Source organism: Jaculus jaculus, chromosome 16, assembly GCF_020740685.1.
Source record: "Jaculus jaculus isolate mJacJac1 chromosome 16, mJacJac1.mat.Y.cur, whole genome shotgun sequence".
NCBI lineage: Eukaryota > Metazoa > Chordata > Mammalia > Rodentia > Dipodidae > Jaculus > Jaculus jaculus.
The window spans coordinates 63056530-63077210 of record NC_059117.1 but is presented as its reverse complement, the minus strand read 5'-3'; the positions used below and the strand labels follow the sequence as shown (position 1 = coordinate 63077210).

Here is a 20681-nt window from a genome sequence, read left to right as displayed (position 1 = left end):
TCCTTAGCACGTCCTAGGACCCTGAGTCTGGAAGAGATCATGTTAGGTCCTTCAGTCTCCACTAGGCACTTGTGTTACAAGTGAGAAGCCAGTAAGATGATTTGGGTTTATGACTTGAGTCTTCAGACTTAGTTTTGCTGGTGAGTCTGTCTTCCCATGAATTTGTCTTAGAGTCAGTGAGCTGAGAGGAAACTTTATTGCTTAAGGTGTGAGTAGCACTGTGTAGTGTCCTGTGCTGTAGCGGTCTGCTCTAAGGAGCTGTGTGTGTGTCTCCTCCCTTTGTCAACGTGCAGAAAGTGGAAGCACAAGAACGGGAAGACGTGCTGGCGGGAATGTCAGGAAAAGCAGTGAAAGGCAAAGTGGGCAAGCCCAAGGTGAAGAAGCTGCAGCTGGAGGAGACGATGCCCTCCCCCTACGGGAGAAGGGTGGTTCCTGAGATCGCTGCCATGAAGGCAGATGCCAGCAAAAAGCTGCTGAAGAAGAAGAAGGTAAGCTCACTGGCAGATTGCACACGTGGTCATATTTGCACAGGTGAACGAAGCACACACATGCAGTGAATAAAGGATCACTGCACAGAAATGACATCCAGACTTTGATGCTGCTTGTGTACTTGGTTATACTCTATTCTTTGTAATGTATTTGATTGTGATACGTGTGTGTATGTGTGTGTGTGTGCGTGTGTGTGTGTGAGACAGAGAGAAAGAGAGAGAGAGAGAATATGAATGTGGGCATGTATGTGCCATAGCATGCATATGGAGGTCAAAGGACAACCTCTGGCATTGGTCCTCACCTTCCATGTTGTTGGAAGCAGGATCTTTTGTTGTCCACTGTTGCCAGCTAACCCACAAGCTTTGGGGTTCTCATTTCCACCTCCCATTTTGCTACGGGCATGCTGGGCTTACAGATGCTTGTGCTACTGGATATGCATTTGTGTGGCTCTGGGGATCCCAACTCAGCAACTCCTGCTTATCCAGCACTTTCTCCACTGAGCTATCTCCACAGGCACTGCAGGAAATCTGCTTTCTGTGCATTGTGGAGCCCAGAAAGAGCAATCTGTTAGTCAAGGATCATGCTTGTGTTTAGAGCCACTTAATGTTTATTTTCTGTTTTTTAAGTTCCTTTGTCTAAGTGGCCCCTGAGTAGATGGGATCATAGGGACATGCCAGTGCATCTGTCTTAAATTCAGTTCCCCCTGAATTTCTTGCTCTAACCCAGTCTGACTTTGAATTTCCTATATAGTCTTAGGGTGGCCTCAAACTTATAGCAATCCTCCTGCCTCTGCCTCCTGAGCATTAGGATTAAAGGTGTATGCCACCATGCCCAGCTTAAATTCAGTTTTTACAGTGAGAGAGAATACCAGTGCCAGCATCTTCCTCAACTAAAATCTAATTTTTAAAAATTTTTTTAGAGGTCTGGAGAGACAGCTTAGTGGTTAAGCGCTTGCCTGTGAAGCTTAAGGACCCTGATTCAAGGCCCAATTCCCCAGGACCCACATTAACCAGATGCACAAGAGGGCTTGCAGTGGCTGGAGGCCCTGTTGTGGCCATTCTCTCTCTCTATCTGCCTCTTTTTTTTTTTTCCCCTCTATCTGCCTCTTTCTCTCTCTGTCACTTTCAAATAAATAAATAAAAATAAACAACAACAAAAATTTTTTTTAGAGAGAGCAAGGGTGGGGGTGGAATTGGCATACCAGGGCCTCAGCAGTTGCAGTTGAGCTCCAGGCACTTGCACCACCTAGTGGGCATGTGTGACCCTGGATTTGTCTCACCTTTGTGTATCTGGCTTATGTGGGATCTGGGGAGAGATTGAACATGAGTCCTTGGGCTTTGCAGGCCAGCACCTTAACTACTGAGCCAGCTATCCAGCCCCTAAACTAAAATCTTAAAAACATAACAAGATAAAGAGCTTTATCTTTATTTTTTAAAATATTAATTTCTGTGTTATGATCAATTCATGGAGTTTCATACCAAAAAAAGTTTGTTTCAAAATTAGCTATCATCTTACATTACTTTGTTTTCCTCCTTAGTTACACAGTTATTAATCACATCCTGAATCACTGGCCCTGACAGGTGCTATTGAGAAAAGAACACATTTACCTGACCTTAAGCAGTATGGGCCAAGGTTAGCTGGAAGGAGAGGCCAGCTATGATGTCCAGAGCCGAGAAAACAGGGTTGTGCGTGGTTAAAGAGGATAGGTTCTGGACAGGTTGATGTTACAAGGGACCGTTACGCAGACATGCTCAAGGGTGTTGGGGAATACAGGCTCAGACTTATTAGGACTTAAGAAATGACCCTGTATTGGAGTCACAGCCTGGAGAGTTTCTGTGAAGAGCCAGTGTTTGAGGCACAGAATATTTTGACATACAGCAGGTACTCTCTTCTGTTGAGGTAAACTGAGGCCATACAACTGTCTTCTTGTCTGTCTCCTCACCATATGCACACACACTTACCTTTCTCCTAGGACAGTGGTCTTTATCCTATTTTGTGCAGTTCTCCATTCTCTCTCTCTCTCTCTCTCTCTCTCTCTCTCTTTTTTGTTTGGTTTTCCAAGGTAGGGTCTGACCTGGAATTCACCGTGGAGTCTCAGGGTGGCCTCAAACTCATGGCAATCCTCCTACCTCTGCCTCCTGAGTGCTCGGATTAAAGGCGTGCGCCACCACGTCTGGCCTCCAAACTCTTTCAACCTCATCTCTGCTCCAAACTGCTCCTACTTACAATGATGACTTTCAAGTCTCTGTCCCCAAGCTATCATGTTGCCCCAGGCTTGGGTATAGCCACCAGAGTGTCCAAAGCCCTTAGCCTCAGCGTGTCTGAGCTATGCCTATTATCCTGACTTAGCTATCGCTAGCAGTAGGAAGTGGGAGAGTTCTCCCGTTTAATCAATGTTTTATTGATTGCCCGGTATAATTCCAAAATCTGCCCCCTTCCCTTGGTCCCCTTTGATATATTGCTTTAGAATTCGCTAAATTTTCCCTGAAATACTTTAAAAACTGGTCCTCCTAACTAGTTTAACTAGTCCCCCTGACTCTAATCATAATCATGACTTCTGCTCTTCTCCACTTTATCCCATTTAGACTTGTGTCTAGTACCGGGATACTATTTCTAAAAAGTAAAGCCGAGTTTCACACAAATGCTTAAACATCTTGATTGACTCCGCACTGACCACATAGACTTCTCACAGCAGTGGTTCACACCTGCATGCCTCTCTCTGCTCCTACTCCTTCCTGGCTACTTGTACACTTCCTCAACTTCTAACAGACTAGCTGCTCTGCTTAAAGACCTCATTCTTTACAAAGACTGTGCTGCTGCATGCTTGTGCCTCCTGACTAGGCCTGCTCTTCTCTCCTTTCTTTTTACTTGGCAAACTTACATGATTCCTTCAGCAGCCACTCAGGACAGCACCATTTACAGCTGCTTCTCTGACTCCTTACGCAGAGTTGCTCACTTACCCTCAAACTGCCGCTGTCCCTCACTCTGTACTTGTCATTTTTCTTGTTGTGACTGATGTACCTGCTTCCCTTCTCTGCTGTAGGAGTCTTAGGGTTGGAGTCTCCCTTTCAGTGCCTGGCATTGTGTGGCATGTGTCGCTGCTCTTCCTTCAGAATGTGGACAGTGTTACAGTATGTGCAGACTTCAGGTAGAGGGATTGATTCTGTGGGTTCCTTTGCGTATACTCGTGGATCCTTAGGTAATCAAAAGCTGCTTCTTTTCAACATGATTTTTCTAAGTATCTGTCATCTGAGTAAAATGGGTAGGTGGTTATAAACAGTGCTATTTGCTACAGTAAATGAAGCAAGTAAAACATGATCTGATCAAAGGTATCTGTTAGAACTGCATTAAAATCACTTTTTTTCAAAAACTTAACTTGGTATGAAGAAAGAAGCTGTCTGTTGACTGGAACCATGTTTCTAAAATATTCAATGTTCCTCAAATTTTAGTTTTACTCAGGTTTGGTTTGGTTTTGAATATGTAGGGTGATCTTGACACCACAGCAGTGAAAGTGGAATTTGATGAAGAATTCAGTACAGCACCAGTGGAAGGCACAGGAGAAGATGCATTGACCCCATCAACTCCTGTCAACAAAACTCCTAAACCCAAAAGGGAGAGAAAGGAGCCTGGTAAGGAATTGCGGCTCTGTGTGTGTGTGTGTGTGTGTGTGTGTGTGTGTGTGTGTGTGTGAGAGAGAGAGAGAGAGAGAGAGAGACAGAAAAGACAAGACTGTGTACACGGTGTAACTGGAGTCTTTTGTGCATGTGTGTGTGAGACAGAAAAGACTGTATGTATAGGGTGTTACTAGAGCCTTTTGTGTATGTGTGTGTGAGAAGATGAGTTCTGTTGGCATTGTGTAAGGGTTTATATAGTCTCACACATCTGCATAGGTCACCGTTGCTTTCTCTTAGGCACCAGGGTCAGGAAAACCCCCACGTCATCTGGTAAACCAGGTGCAAAGAAAGTGAAGAAACGGAATCCTTGGTCTGATGATGAGTCCAAGTCGGAGAGTGATCTGGAAGAGACAGAACCTGTGGTTATTCCAAGAGATTCTTTGCTTAGGAGAGCAGCTGGTATTGTCATATATTTTACGTTTATTTTATTGTATACTACAGATTGATCTGTAAGTTGATAGTGTTATCAGTGTCACTAAAGTACTAAATCATCATGTTTAGAGAAGTGACAAAGACAAAAATTGGAGAATGATCTTTTCTTAAAGTGTATCATGTTTTCTTACTGAATTTTATTATAAAATTTGGGTAATATTCCCTTTATGACTTGAAGATACTTTCTTCAATGTCTTTTAGAAGTAGAAGTGTGAATATTCTTTACTTCTTGTATCATGAAATGTCTCCTGCTTATAACATTCTGATTCTATGCACATAGCTCCTTTAGATAATTACAGTGGTAAAGTTGGGCTGCAGAATCTCATCTTGTCAGTATATTGTTACTTTTAATATATGATCTTCTCTTTACTGAATACTCATTAATGAAGTATCAGATAATTAAAATCTGATGATTTTCTTATTGTATAGATTTATTTTACATTCTGTTAGGTCCTATTTTATTACAATAAGACTTGCAACATTATAGTTAATTCTGACAAATTTTTAATGATATGCCTTATATTCTTTGGTTTTCTAATCAAGTGATTAAATTTCTTTTTCTAATGTATATAGGTATAATATAGGTGAATCTTTAATGTGAATAACTTCAATTATGTAAAATTAATTTATTAAATCAGATGCTTCAAAATTATGTTTAGAATTTTCCATCATGAAAAATAAAAGGTAAAATCATGTAATAATCAAATGATTTTAAATTTCTATCCCATAATGCATGCTAGCAATTGTCATAAAATTTACTTATATTATGTCAATATGCTTTACCCCCATAGAAGGTGTCTTTCTATGCATTATATCATTTTATGACTATATTGAGATTTTTATGTTTCCTATCATCTTATTTATCTAAGAATTTACTCTCTTTGCTATTTTATTGTAAAACTCACACTGAAGAGAAGATAAAAAATTTTAATTAGAGCAAAACTTTAGCACTTAAAAAAATATAAAATTTGTCATTTGTAATTGAACAAATGAGAAGTCTTATATAAGTAGTCCTTTGTACAGTGGCTGTTCAAGACAAGGACATAAATGGCCACTTCCTTGTTTTTTTTTTTAAATTTTTTTTTTGTTCATTTTTAATTTATTTATTTGAGAGCGACAGACATAGAGAGAAAGACAGATAGAGGGAGAGAGAGAGAATGGGCGCGCCAGGGCCTCCAGCACTGCAAATGAACTCCAGACGCGTGCGCCCCCTTGTGCATCTGGCTAACGTGGGACCTGGGGAACCGAGCCTCGAACCCGGGTCCTTAGGCTTCACAGGCAAGCGCTTAACCACTAAGCCATCTCTCCAGCCCCACTTCCTTGTTTTTGAGTAACATTTAAGCACAAGCAGCATCCTAAGTCAATAATCTTGTCCCATGTTTTCTGAGTGCACAGCATCATCTCTCATGTTCTGGAAGATGTACACTGATTCATGCTTTGAGATCAAAGCTGTTAGTTTTTATTTTCTAAATCCTTATCATTTTTATGTATTTTAAAAATTCTTTTTGTGGCAAATCTATGATATTGAGCCTCGTGTTTTTTTGTTACTGTTGTTCTTGAGATCGTGACTCTCAGTGTGCATCCCCCAGCCTGGCCTCGACTTCTTGCCTCAGCCTCCCATTTTCTAGAATTACAGCCACATACCACTGTGCCCTGCTAACATTCATTTTTATTTTTTTCTAGCGGAAAGACCTAAGTACACCTTTGATTTCTCAGAAGAGGAGGATGATGATGCTGATGATGATGATGACAATAATGATTTGGAAGAGCTAAAAGTCAAAGCATCTCCCCTGACAAATGATGGGGAGGATGAGTTTGTCCCTTCAGATGGCTTGGAGAAAGATGAGTATACCTTCTCTCCAGGCAAATCAAAACCTGCTCCAGAGTAAGTAATGGTGCCACCGCTGTTCATTCATTCACAGTGGTTTTGTTCCAGGCATTCGCCAAGGGTCTCAGTAAGCTCCAAGACATTCCATTCTGCTTTGGTAGGTATTGTAGCTGTTCCCATAGCTCTTGCTGGAGTTGAGTAGAAAGACTGCAGGCTTTCTCATAAAGGACTCTATAGTTAACATCTTAGGTTTTGTTGGTCATGTGCCTTTGTCACAACTAACCCATGCTGTCATTCTAGCAAGCCATAGACAGCATATAAACAAATACATGTAGATATATGTTCCAGTAAAATGTTATTTATAAGAAATACCTTGCTTATGAGATGTATTTCAGCAGTTCCTGATTTGGGAAATAGTCTCTAAATATTTAGACTTGGAAAATTTGATTCCTCTCTAGGTTTGGTCTTGATTGATTGTGCTTGTTTTAGGTGAATATTAAGACTAACATGGGGGAGATGAGGGTTATGAACTACTTCAGGGTTTTTCCAGAGTAGTGTTTTCTTACTTGCCATCACTGGCCTTGACCAGACAGAAATAAGTGTCACCTGCACTCAGAATGGACAATTGCCTGTGTGATGGGGAGGCCATTCCTTGGGTTCTTACTAATAATTTAGAATGACTATTCATGTCAACTGTAAAATTTAGCGAGTATGTATAGTTTTTTGACATAGAGTTTCACTGTAGCCTGTCTCAGGGTGACCTTGAACTTAGGACGATCCTCCTACCTCTGCTTCCCAAGTGCTGGTATTAAAGGCATGTAGCACCACACCTGGATTTTAATGCGACTTTAATTAACTTTAAATCCTGGTCCAGTTTCTGTTCTTGCAGTACATCACCATTTTATCTGTGTCTGTGCTCACCTGTGTTTTTAATGGTTGGTGGGAGTGGTGGGCTAGCATTGCCACCTTTAGCAGAGAACGGTTTCTTAAACTGAGAGCACTGAAGCTGTGTTGTGTGATTGCAGTCCTGCAGTGTAGAGCATACAGAACTCAGCAAAGTTGAAACTAGATATTTTACTTATGTCCTTTTTGTGTTATTTTCTTCCTAATAGAAAATCTTCACATGAGAAAAAAAGTCAGGATTTTGGGAATCTCTTCTCATTTCCTTCACATTCTCAGAAGTCAGAAGATGGTATGTTCTTTTGGTCTTTATTTGTTAATCATTAGTGCTATGTTTAATAGAGAAAAACTTTAAAAATCATGCCAGGATTTAACGTTAGAATTTTTCATGAAGACTGTTTACATTTTGCTTAGTGTACAAAGGCCTGTTTATTTGTTCTAAGTTGATTTACAACTGACTGGTCAGAGTAGATACTGTGGATGCATGCAGGCAGGAAGGCAGGTGCCTCCCTGCTGTGTGTAGTATATGTTTAGTGCTTTTCTAATGAGGGAAGTCTAAAAAAGATGTATTTTAACCTTCATGGCAGTGTGAATCAATGTGTTTGAAACTGTAGAAACACCACCATGTAGTGTAATGGATGTGTGTCACTAACCCTAATAGTTGAACTATGGCCAATACTGAATGCCTCTCCTAAACCCTGGCTGTTTGCCAAGAAGTGGGTTTCCATTCAAAGATTTTTACCCTTCCTTAGGTAAAACAGTAGAAAATAACAAACTTCAAGGCTTGAGGGACTCATGTGAAGAATGAACTTTTATCTTATGTGAAGTTTTTACCCTATATAATTTTAATAAAAAATTATAATGAAGTTATAATAAACATAAAAGAAACTTTGATAGGGGCAACTTTAATCATGGTATATTTTTTATGCCTATATTTTCTGTGTGTGCATTATTTAAGGTCAGTTGGTTCACTGTCTTGCATTTTTAATTACATGCATACAGCCAGATAGACAAACACCTAGATTTGTTGAATTTGTCTCTTAAGTATAGACAGCATTCATTTTTAACAGCTGTCCAAAGTTCTGTAAAAATACTGAAATCCAAGTGATCACTTTAAAACCTGCTAGGATGTGGAAGAAGAAAGAACTGATTGCAGAATTAAACTAATTTGTGGATAAAAGTGAGCGGAAGCCGGGCGTGGTGGCGCATGCTTGTAATCCCAGCACTCGGGAGGCTGAGGCAGGAGGATTATAAGAGTAGCCAGATTGGACTACATTATGAGACCCTGTCTCTCCCCTCTAAAAAGTAAACTGAAGGTAAGCTTGTATGCCTTTTAAACTAATCTTCAATGATTTATTGACTTAAAAATATAAATGTTTCCTATTTTTGATTTGAACATTTGTGCTATTACTGTTGAAGGGCTCATAGTGTTGGTTTAGATACTAAGATAATACCAGTAGAGCCTTTTCATCTTGTCTTAAAAATCAGTCTTCATTGTATATTGTGTGAACTTGTCAGTTGTGTTTTAAATAGCCTTGGGTGCAATTCATTTACATGACTCTGCATCATATGATTCAAAGAGAACCTTACAAGATATTTTATTCACTAAAGACAAGTCATCAATCAGTTTAGTGAGAGGTCTTTATAGAATCGCTTTACTTAAAGCAACTTTGACATTTTTAGATTCCGCTAAATTTGACAGTAATGAAGAAGATACCGCTTCTGTGTTTTCTCCATCGTTTGGTCTGAAGCAAACAGATAAAGTTCCAAGTAAAACAGTAGCAGCTAAAAAGGGTGCGTACTCATATTTGATTATGTGACATGTAGAGTGGATTGATGGAAAGAGAAATCTGATGTAATTTGAAACGCTTGCACTGGTGCTTCACTGTGAATTGTTACACTGAAAGTACCAGGAGGCTCCCTTTTGTTTGCTAATCATGGGCAGGAAGGAATTCTAGAATAACTATTGGACCATATTATTGTATGAACATATTCCTCCTCTCCTTTAAGTCTAAGTTCACATATGAGAGAAGACATGTTAAGATTATGTTTTAAAACTGTTATAATTATACAATAATCTCACGTATTAAGCCGGGCATGGTGGCACATGCCTTTAATCCCAGCACTTGGGAGGCAGAGGTAGGAGGATCACCATGAGTTCAAGGTCACCCTGAGACTACATAGTTAATTCCAGGTTAGCCTGGACCAGAGTGAGACCCTACCTCTAGAAACAAAACAAAATAAAATAAAACACAATCTCACGTATTGATAATCTAAAGCAATTTGTTGGGTTAGAAAGTGCATACAAATTTTGTCTTGCTAGTAGCTTCATTCTGTTACCTTCTGCTAGTCATGCTTCCACTCCTTGTCTGAGGATCAGCCAGTTCAGTTCGGGTCTACTTTTCTCCGCGAATCATAGCTTTTTTCTTTTCCATAGCCTTAGGTTGTCCATGAAACACTGAATGATTCATTAATGTTATAAATCAATCATATATCTTGGTCATTTTGAAGATCAGTATTAGTGCTTTGTGTTTGAAAATTAATATTTACTTGAAAAAAATCACATCCATTTAATTAAGCCCATATGGACTACTCTCTCAGGATCTGACTTACACCAGCATTTACCTCTGTGCACCTGAATCACAGCAGCACAGTAGTACTAGAAACTGTGAGGTTCCTGCTTGTGCTGAGTGCACTAGCATTTTGATGACATGAGCCGTGCTAGTCTCTCTAGCCAGCGCCCCGGGTGCACACCCAGGACTGTCGTCCTCACCTCTTAGTGGCCAGCGTCGCTCTCTTTGCAGAGGCCCTGAGCAGTGCAGCTGTGCTGAAGTGCTGACTTTCCTACCCTAGCGACCTTTCCACCAAGGAAGGGGAAAGCTGGTCTGGAAATAATGCTCAGTGCCCTCACCATTCCAGGCAGGTTGACTGGACTATGCTTTATACTGGCTCTTCCAAATTCCTCATGGGATTAATTAAGCTCCTAGAGAAAAAGTGGCTTGATAATTCATCCATGACTAGCTTTCCTCTGCTCACTGTCTCAATTTTATAAACTATCACATCCCAAGTGAATATTGATGCCTACATCCATATCTTAGGGTCAGGCAACTTTGGCTTCTGGGGAACCCAAACTGAGACACATGTTATAATTTCCCTTTAAAGCATTTTGGGTTTTTCTTTTTTCTTCTTTTCTTTTTTTAGTCTTCAAATGAGTGTCTTTAAAAAATATCTTGGGACCTATATCCCTTCTTGAAGTGTATCTTCTTGTATCCTTTATTAAGCTAACAAGAGTTTAACTAAAAGGTCAAACTATCATACCACCTAACCTATTTGGATTTGCTACTAGCTTGAATTGGCCTTGTGTGTGTTGAATTAGGACACTGTGCAAGATGACTTCAGGGACCTCAGTAAGCTCTCCTCTTCCTCTGCCTACACCCCAAAGTATAATTTCCACATATTATTTCAAGAAGATAGCATTTCTTGTTCCTTTGAGGAACTGTCTGTGTTAATTCCAAGTTACATATAGTATACAGGTTATGGTCTGTACTTTGCAGCAAAAAGGAAGCTCATAGTACTTACATATCTGACCTATGTTTGGCTGGGAGCAGTAGAAGTGCCACATAATATTGTAAGCAGAAGAAAGAATGGCCTCTGGTTCCCTGCTGTGTTAAGTCTGCACTCCTACGGGGAGGTGCCTTTGGGCCCTTGTGGTGGATCTAGTCATGAGAACCCATGGATAGGAGAAGCAACGCAGTCTTTGCTCACTCCACCATACTGTAGAGTTCAGCATCTCAGAGTGACACACGGGAGACAGTTTCTATGGAATCAGCACTGCTTGTGAATTTTTAATAGGAAAGTATTCAGTTGTTTGGGATATCAATAAGTTTCATTATACAAGTATACCAGAAAACAAACAAAAATTTCCAGTCAATAAAATGAATTAAACAGACAGTTCTCAAAAGAAGAAATGTGAATGCCCAGTACATATTTTAAGATCAGTATCTTAGCCATCAGGGAGATGCAAATTAAAACTGCTTTGAGATTCCACCTCACCTAAGTCAGAGTGGCTAATATCAAGAAAAAAATTACAAAAAATGTTGGTGAAGATGTGAGGAAAGAGGAACGCCTTATTCACTGTTGATGAGAGTATAAGCTGGTATAGCCACTGTGGGAACCAGTGTGGATTTTGCTCAAAAGGCTAAAAGAATTGCCATCCAGCTATAATCACTCCTGGGCATATACTCATAAGATTGTCCCAGAGAGATGTGTATATGTGCATATCCATGTTCGTTGCTGCTCCATTCACAGTAGCAACAAAGGCAGTTAATTGAGGAATGGGTAGTGAAAGGGAGGTGCATATACACAGTAGAGTTTCACATAGCTAAAAGAGAAGGGATGGAACTGGACAATGTGTCAAGTGAGGTGACTGGCTCAGCAGGACAAGCTTGCCGTGTTCTTTTGTGTGGGTCCTATCTTCTGATCTTTACATCTGTGCACTTACATGGCAGTGACTATGTATAAAGGCCAGGAAATTAGAAAGGGTTAAGTGACACTTTAGGGGAGGAAGGTCAGGGGATAATAGAACTCATGTGACATCAAAGTGGAAAGGGAGTACTGAGGCCAGAAGGGTTTAAGCAAGGTTGGGGAGTACTGTGGGGTGGGTGGTCAACCCAAACAAAGGATGCTTCAAAATGCCATAAGGAAATTAATACTTTACAAATATTAAAAATAAAGTAAAAAGTGATTAGTTTTTATATAGAATTGCAGGTTAAATTAGGAAACACGATCTGTCTTTACAACAAAACACAGCAAAGCAAGGCCTTGTATTGTTTGTCTACTTAGGATTTTCACATCTTTCTCATAAGTTCACCTAAGCTACTGAAGTAAAGTGAGTTGGGTTCTGTTCATTGTATTTGAAGTTTTCATAAAAATGTGTTTCCCCCACTAAAGCACTTTTAAAAGCTAGAACTTAACATGTACTTGAACCTAGGTTGTAATTAATATGTCAGATACTACTTCTTTTGTCACGAGTATACCATATTTAAAAGTTACTATTTAATTCATTTAATAGCTTTGCTTAAAATATCTCAATTGAATTATCTAAAATCAAATTATACCTAATTGAATAAAGACCGTTTTGTCATCTCTGAGATATTATTTGTCTTTATACTGGCACCAAGCAGAGAGACCATTTTGTTTTTCAAGGTCACTCAGTTTCTTATGAGCAGTAAGAAGCCACATTGTTACAGACTTACTTCAGTTTGGTGTGTTGATAGATTGCATTGATCTGTGAAATGGATGTTTGCTTGATAGGTAAACCTCCTTCAGATGCAGCTCCTAAAGTCAAGAGAACTCCCAAACAGAAGAAGGTAGTTGTAGAGACTGTGAACTCTGACTCAGATTCTGAATTCGGCATTCCAAAGAAACCCCCAGCACCAAAAGGTAAGGAGTGTCTTGTGTGGATGGCCCTTGAATATGTGCCATGTGGAAGAGATTTCTTTTCTTCTACTTTATGGAATTTAGAGACTGGGTACTTCTGTAAATTAGGTCATTTGTCAATGAGCCTTATGTGTCTAAGAATGGGTGCTGAGATAATCGAGTCCAAAAAAGCTGAGTATTTGAGCCATCACTGTTCAAACATTGACCTAAAACTAGCTTCACAGACCCTACACTGCAGTGAACTCATTCTCCACCTCTCCTTGTACACAGGCGCGTGCGCACACGCACACACACGATCTATTTGCAAGGGTCTTGGTGTGTCTCCCCCAGGCCAACCTCAAATTCATTGTTACCCTGCCTCCACCTCTTGAATTACAAGTGTAGATTAGTACTTGGTACTAACTAAGGAGTGACACTTACTGGAGTGGGCTAGCTACAAGATTCTCGCAATAGAGCCCTTATCTAGGAGATGAAATAGCGCTACTAGGATCCACAGCTGGAGCTGGTGCCCATTCTTCCTTGCACTTCTTCGCTTGCAAAATCTGGAAAGACGCTAAACTCTGTCCATTCTGGATATGACAGTACTATGAGCAGCCGCTGATCCTCCTGTTCCAGTGAAGAACGTTTCATCAGTGTTTTTATTTTACATCTTAAAGGAGGTGTGGAATAAAGAGCTGTAGATCTATAGAGAAAGAGGGAGGCAGGAAAAGAAATAATCTCGAGGCCATATGGCCAGTGTGTAGATATGTGTACATGATGTGAAGCCTTTGTGAAACCTCACATGTTTTTTTTGTCAATTGGATCAACAGCGACCTGTGACTTAAGCAAGCATTCTAAGATTTCCTCCCCTGGCTCAAGAAAGAACCACATCCACAGAAAGTCAGTGTGTTTTCAAGGCTTAATCATTAAAATTTGTCTCTCAAGTTTTTCAGTCTTGGTTATAGCAACCCAGAAGTCAAATGGCACTGTCAGACTGTATGCATAGAGTTCATAGCAAGAGTGTAAGGTTGCAGGGCCTCACTGGCCATGCCAGAAGAGTCACCGTAATGTTTGGACCCTTCCATATCTTTAAGGTAAAGGCCGTGGGGCAAAGAAAAGGAGAGCATCTGGCTCTGAGAATGAAGGTGACTACAACCCTGGCAGGAGGACATCCAAAGCACCCAGCAAGGTAATCAGTATTGCCAATGCACAGCTTACTCCTGACATGCCTGTGACAGCTTCCAGCATAGTGTCTCTCATCAGTGGAGAGCTTGTGTCACTTAAAACTGGAAGACATTAATTTATGTACTGGGTATGGTGCCATAGATGAATCTACTTGGAATCTTTGTTTTACCCACAGAGCTATGTAGTCACAGGCTACTTACACATTAGACTATTCCTATAAACTTGGATGAATTTTATTTTTAATTGAATTTGTGTGACTGTAGTGGATATTCTGAATTAATATGACCCTTCTCCAGAAGCCATCTACCTCTTTTTAATGAGTTATATCAGATGCACTCCCTTCACCCTTATTTCCTCTTTCCATTAAAACTATAAATCCAAACTTAGATGGTAGCTAGACACATGGACATCTTTCCCCTCGTCTTCTGTCCACCAAAGACTCTCTACATCTTCATAGACACTAATATGTGGACCACACACACTGAGGAATCTTGCTGTACTCGCATGACTTGTTAGTGTGTGCTCAGTTTAAACTGTACTGGGCAAGTGTGTTTGCTTGTTGCATTATAGAACATTTCAGAACAGTGATGTTACACTGGTGAGGCAATAACTCAGTAAACATGAGTGTGGGGTGGGGAGGGGGTACCAACTATATCAGATCTTTCTTTGGCCTTCCAAAGTTCATCCTCGGCCTACATTGACATTGCAACTCTGATTCTAAAGTGATTTGTGATCCTTCAGTGTAAATGTTAGTAGTAGTTCATAGCACTAGACTCTTCCTTAATCTCAGGAGTGACAACCTCTCTTTTTGTTAAATATCTAGAAACTGAAGAAAACGTCTTTCGATCAGGATTCAGATGTAGACATCTTCCCCTCAGACTTCACCTCTGAGCCACCGTCACTGCCACGCACTGGCCGCGCTCGGAAAGAAGTCAAGTACTTTGCAGAGTCTGATGAGGAGGAGGAGGAAGATGTTGACTTTACGATGTTTAATTAAGTGCCCAGAGCACAGACATTCTCCAGCAAGTCCCCTGCGTTGTCCTTTTGTCTTTTCTGTCTCAGACTTTTGTACATCTGGCTTACTTTAATGTGATGATGTATTTGATGGTTTTTTATTATTGTGGTAGGCCTTTTAACATTTTGTTCTTACACATACAGTTTTATGCTCTTTTTTACTCATTGAAATGTCATGTACTGTCCGATTGGCTTGTAGAATTGTTTTAGACTGCGTGCATTAGCACAGATTTTAATTGTCATGATTGCAGACTACAGACCTGCTTTTTGAAATGAAATTTAAACATTAAAAATGAAACTGTGTTCTTGGGTTCTTTATTTAAGGTAAAAAGCAGTAAAAACTCCACACACCTTTAAAATAAATATACTTTATTCTTTGCCAGGAGACTCCATGGAAAAAGGTAATCAGTAAATATATGGACATAGAAAGCTGTTTGTTACACAGTCTTAGTGTATATGAACGGTATATGAACATAGAAGGCTGTTACACAGTCTCGGTTACAAACAGAGCTGGGAAGGGCACGCCACAGACTTGCTAGCATATCAAAACAAGGACTGCTCTCGTGCTTGCTTGCATGACGACTCAGCACCTGACAGGAGTCTGCCAACCACTCTACCACAGCTGTCACTCTGTTCATAGTGTCTGAACAAGGCCAGCCGACAGGGACTCTGCCCATGCCTTTGGGCATTAGTGATTGCCCCTGGGTGACGTGAAGATGGGGAGATCCCAGTGTCAGGCATAGGCCAGGAAGGACGCTGGAGCAGACCAGCCTGCTACTCATCCCATGCAGCCTCTCTGTGGCTTATGGACAGGGTAGCAAACCCACGACACTGAAAAGCGTGTTTGCCTTGGAGGCTACCATGACTGAACATGTTGTATCTTCTTCCTTCTGCAGTTGTATCATTAAGTAATAAACCAGTTTTAATTGAAAGTGACATTAACAATTGAACAAATGACATTGGGTTAACTGAACTGGCAGTTATAGTGAATAATAATTCTCTTCTGCTAGTCAGTGAATTGGTATACTTGAACTGGGCAACATGAAATAAAATGTGAATTGAGAGTATCAGAAAGCAAGGACAAGCTTCCGTACTTACTAGCTTATAGTATCTTTAGTCTCATCTCATCCTGTGTGGTACAGCAGTCCTATTTCCTTACCCCGTGCTCTTGATTATCCCAGGAATGCAGGGCAGTTACTTTCTGAGCCCTTCTTAGTGGACGTGGACAGTAGTTTGTCTCATAACCTCGGTGTCTTGGTTATTGAGTGTGCAAGACAAAAGGGAAAGCACCAAACAGTATAGAGACAACAGAGCCGCACTTCTGTATGTACAAAGTCTTCAGAAACTTAACCAGGGCTAACTCATCCCGACCGGGTCCTTGCCATGCGTCCTGACTGTTCAGAGAGGAGAGTAGAAGCTTCCACAAGTTTCTGGTTGCATGAAACGGCTGATGTTCAGAACTTGAAAAGTTTGTGTTTCTAGGCAAGTTACACAGTGAGGAGAATATATTGATACATACGAAAACTTCTTGGTCCTTCTTGAGTTTTAACATAGTTTCAGTCCAAAAACTCAGCAGCACTAAAAATGTTCTTCCCGTGTTTTAAATCCCGGAACGGAAGTGACTGGGGAATGTCGCTGGGAAATGTCTTATTGCACCAGTGGTGACTGACTGACTCCACTGTTCTCCACTGAGCTGGGTGAGATGCTGGGACTGTGCTCTGCTGTGTTCCCACTTGAACTTGGGGTCAAGGGTTCATGTCCTTCAGAATTCTCCAGCATTTCCTGAATGAGAGGTGGCATTGATCCAGGAATTTCCATTTTCAAGGTAATTACACGTTCGGCACCTATAAAGGTGAAACCGAGATGGACCTGGTTAGAGAAATGCTAAGCTTGCTATGAAAGGACCAACATTCATCCCCATACTTAGGAGAGTCATGAAATGCAGGTGTTGGGTGGTTTGTATCTTGCTGCAAAGCTCTCAGAAGTATAAACATGAAAGTGGGAATGTCAGCTGCCAGGAACGCTGGTGTCAGTGTGCTGTGAAGCATCATCAGGCTGGGTTTGTAACCAGCCTCAGTGTCCAAGGGCCTCTTTCTGGCATGGACCCTGCCATTGCTCCTGTTGAATACAGAGCATTGTGCAAAACGATGCACCCCAGAGATGGCTAACCTTACATTAAAGCATCTCATCCTAAGGGAAGCAGTGACGTGTGTGCGTGTGTGTGTGTGTGTGTGTGTGTGTGTGTGTGTGTGTGTAAATCTGATAGTTCCACCACTTCAGTGAGTTTCAGGAGACGACGTAGAAAGGGACATTCCTGATGAGTGTATCAGGAGAGACAAAAGGCTAGAAAACAGTGAGGGATGCCAGCTACCCTAAGACAGACGACGACCTGAGTCCCGAGTGTGGCGCTTTGCAGAAGCCGGACCCCTCATGGCCCCTCGCTGTAGCCCCAGCTACAAGCTGCTCAACAGATGGAAGTAGAACTGCCCCACTTGTGTTTGATGCTTTGAGCAAGCACCGTACTAGTGACCACTTCTGTTACCTGTGCCCTAGCCATCTGTGGAGAATGAGAGCACTAACTTAGCCTCGTTCTAAAAGTCAAGGCATTGTGCCAGTGAACCCATGAGGAGATGAGTAGAAGATCAGTTAGATCACTCAAGTACTGCTGTCTCTGTTTTTTATTTCTCTTAATCCCGTGCTAGGGAGAAACTCGTGATAAAGAAGAAACTTCATTAAAGGAACTCAAGAGTTGAGGTTCCTTGTGAACCAAGTTTGCTGTGCTTCTGAGCACCTGTAGTTTGTTCCAACATCCTCAGGTCTGCACAGCTAATGGGAAGGACAGCGCACTTGGCACCGGGTATGCCAACTTGTACCCGTAGGAACCCTTCTGCACTCAGCTGATAGAGCTTCTGGCATTGCTGCAATTGCCTGTGCTGCCAAGTAAACTAAGAGTTACCCAGCAAGGATGGACTCCTTTACTCAGAGTGCAGAAGTAATCTCTCCATGCACAGCTGTGACCACAGTGATGGAGAGAACTTCGGCTGGTAACAGTGACCCTAAGTATGAGTCATTTCTCCTGGGGCTTGGATACGTAGGAAAAACAGAGGTCAAGTATGTAAGCCAGAGATGTCTGGAAAGCTAGAGTGGAGTGCATGAAACCAGAAAATTGAGAATACATTCTCTGGGGGACAGTGGTTTTCTAATTAACCATGGCAATTGAAAAGCTTTCAGTCATCTATTAAGATCACTGGTGACAGGTAACTGTTCTTTTTGTCTTCTAGGCTGGGATGAACTGAATATGTCTTACTGGAGAAACCAATGAGGAGGTGAATAGAAGATTTGAGGGCTTGTTTGTGTACATGGTGGATGCATGTGTGTGCACACACTACGTCATTCCTTCTGATTTCTGTGAGTGCCGCCTTGCTGTGAAAGAAACCTCATGGAATTTATCCCCCTCCCTCTCCCCCGCCTCCACCGCCACCCTTGAGGGCTCAACCTTTAGCACTGATGCTGCGGAGATCGGTGATCTTCATTAAGATTTTTGGAAACATGTGAGGCTTGCTAGGTCGTCTTTTTCGGATGTAAATTTTCAGCGCCTCCAGAAGTGGTTCTTGTAGCTTATCCACTTTCGTTGGTTCCTCCAGGTCCTGGCGGTCTGGGTACCAGGAGAAAAGCGTTCAGTGTCTGGACAGACAGGGTGTGTCTTTTTTAGGTGGAGGACTGCAGCCCCTCCCTCCCCCTGCGTTAGCCCCTAGTCCTACTGTATGGTGGCTTTGTTGATTCGGTGATTCAATCGCACTGTAAGTTGAGGGCATACACAGCTGCTTTAAGCAGTGACAACTGACTTGGCCATTGGTTGGTCTAAAACGATGCCTACTTGCTTTTATCTGAGGGGAAGCATTACCTCCTGTGACCAGGAGGTGTCAGTATCAAACAGTGGAAGGCACCTCAGGTGGGGTATCTAAACCCACTCCTTAATTAAAGCCATAACTCTGGAACCACTGGAGATTTGCCCTCCTGAGAGCCAGCAGGGGGTGACTACAGAAGAAGAAAGCTTCACTCTACCCCAGTCCTCGAAGATGGTGGGGGGCCCAGGAAGTCAACCTGTGCTCCCAGCAACCGACCAAGCATGCAGGTCCTTTGGGTCATCATGGGAATGCCCTTAGGCAATGTGTTTTATAGTAGTACAGGCCACAGGAGAAGTAGCGTTTGGGTACTTCTTTCAGAGTAGAAGGATCTCAAATTACTTATTTTTACAGTCCCAAGTATCTTAGGTTTTATTCACCTACCTTCCCCCATGCAAAGGGACTCTAAGGTGTAGCCACGTGGGGTTCTGGGTGTGGGTTTCATGAGGGTGTTTGAATAGACCCCCCCATTGAGGTTTTGGGTGAAGGGCCTCATGAGGTTGTCTGAGTTGGGGCCCATGGAATTATGAGTGTGAGGCCTCATGAGGGTGCCTGCATGGGGTGTGGGTACCTCCACAGATTAAGCAGATGGCGCTGAGAAGGCCTGTTTCTGTGTCATCCATTTCCAAAGGCAGGAGCTGGTTGGCGAAGGTGAATACAAGGTCAGTCAGAGGACCGAATCCAGCATTGTGCATCTGAGTTCGATTTAGGGTAAGGCCATCGGAAAAGGTCATGGTGTCTTGCTCTGGGGTGTACCTGGTACAAATTCTAAGAATCTGAAAGAAAAATAAATATAGTCACACTAGATGGATTTTCTCTGTCAGCCTCTACTGACATGGACAGCAATGACCAGATTACGTGAAAATTAACAGAACAGTGCAAGGAGCTCAGGCTGACTGTCTTTGGCTCTTCCATGAAGTCTGCACATGTCAAAGAACATAGGGCTAAGGCTAGTTAGGGGCGAATACACAGGGCACAAGAACTTTTGAGGCACTACTTCATATTGAAAGAATTCATCACTTGATTGAATATTTCCTGAGGCTCTGTTTATCTCTGAGGCACTGATGAACTACTTTCAAGAGTTCGTGGTCTACTAAGAATAAGTTAGGGTGAGCCATACCCACTGTGCTGGTGAATCTTTATTGTCAACTTGACAGTTTTTAGAGTCATCATGGAAACACACCTCTGGGTGTGTCTGAGTGTGCTGCCGGAGGTTTAAGTGAGCAGGAAGACCGGCCTGACTGTGGACTTCACAGCCCGTGGGCAGGGGTCCCAGGCAATGACACAGAGAAGGCAAGCCAACCACTGACATCCCCCTCTCTGTCCTCTCTGTTTCTGGACTGTAGACGCTGTTAGCCAGTTACTTCACTCCTGGGTAGCTGCGATTTCCCTGCCATAATGGACTGTACCCTCAAAGTGAACCTGAGTAAACCCCTTTCTTTTAGAGGTAGGGTCTGGGCTGACCTGGAAGTAGTCTCAGGCTGGCCTTGAACTCACAGTGATCCTCCTACCTCAGCTGCCTGAGTGCTGGGATTAAATGCTTAAGTGTGTGCCCCACCATGCCCAGCTGAAACTCTCCCTCCTCTTGTCAGGTATTTGGTAACAGCCACAGGAAAGTAACACAACCACCCTTTCTTAAGAACTTGGTATACACCTAGTACTGTAATCTACCATCATCAGTCTTTGAAGCAACTTGGTCAAATCCTATCATTTTATAGATGAGTGCCGTAAGGCGCAGGCCACATGCTTTGCTGAATATCACAGTTAGTAACTGATCTGGTTCAAACCCCAGCGAGGGGCTCTCTTCCCCAGTGCTGGCCACAGTCACACAGACAG

At 42.0% G+C, this 20681-nt stretch overlaps 2 protein-coding genes across 5 annotated transcripts in view; one reads left to right on the top strand and one right to left on the bottom strand.

Annotated features, from left to right (window-relative positions):
- Top2b (DNA topoisomerase II beta) overlaps window positions 1-15243 on the top strand; it is a 75132-nt gene extending 59889 nt beyond the window's left edge. For both annotated transcript variants that reach the window (XM_045135708.1, XM_045135707.1), the window contains exons 28-36: window positions 294-488; window positions 3974-4118; window positions 4401-4562; window positions 6279-6480; window positions 7536-7615; window positions 9007-9117; window positions 12637-12765; window positions 13836-13930; window positions 14750-15243. In XM_045135708.1, coding sequence (XP_044991643.1) covers window positions 294-488; window positions 3974-4118; window positions 4401-4562; window positions 6279-6480; window positions 7536-7615; window positions 9007-9117; window positions 12637-12765; window positions 13836-13930; window positions 14750-14923 — 1293 coding nt within the window. In that variant the 3' untranslated portion in view covers window positions 14924-15243. The remainder of the gene's footprint in view (window positions 1-293; window positions 489-3973; window positions 4119-4400; window positions 4563-6278; window positions 6481-7535; window positions 7616-9006; window positions 9118-12636; window positions 12766-13835; window positions 13931-14749) is intronic.
- Window positions 15244-15292: 49 nt separating this feature from the next.
- Window positions 15293-20681, bottom strand: part of Rarb (retinoic acid receptor beta) — a 501591-nt gene continuing 496202 nt past the window's right edge. For all 3 annotated transcript variants that reach the window (XM_012949394.2, XM_004661295.3, XM_045135709.1), the window contains 3 exons: window positions 19417-19621; window positions 18437-18595; window positions 15293-16784 (listed from right to left, as the gene is read on the bottom strand). In XM_012949394.2, the coding sequence (XP_012804848.1) occupies window positions 16588-16784; window positions 18437-18595; window positions 19417-19621 (561 nt within the window). In that variant the 3' untranslated portion in view covers window positions 15293-16587. The remainder of the gene's footprint in view (window positions 16785-18436; window positions 18596-19416; window positions 19622-20681) is intronic.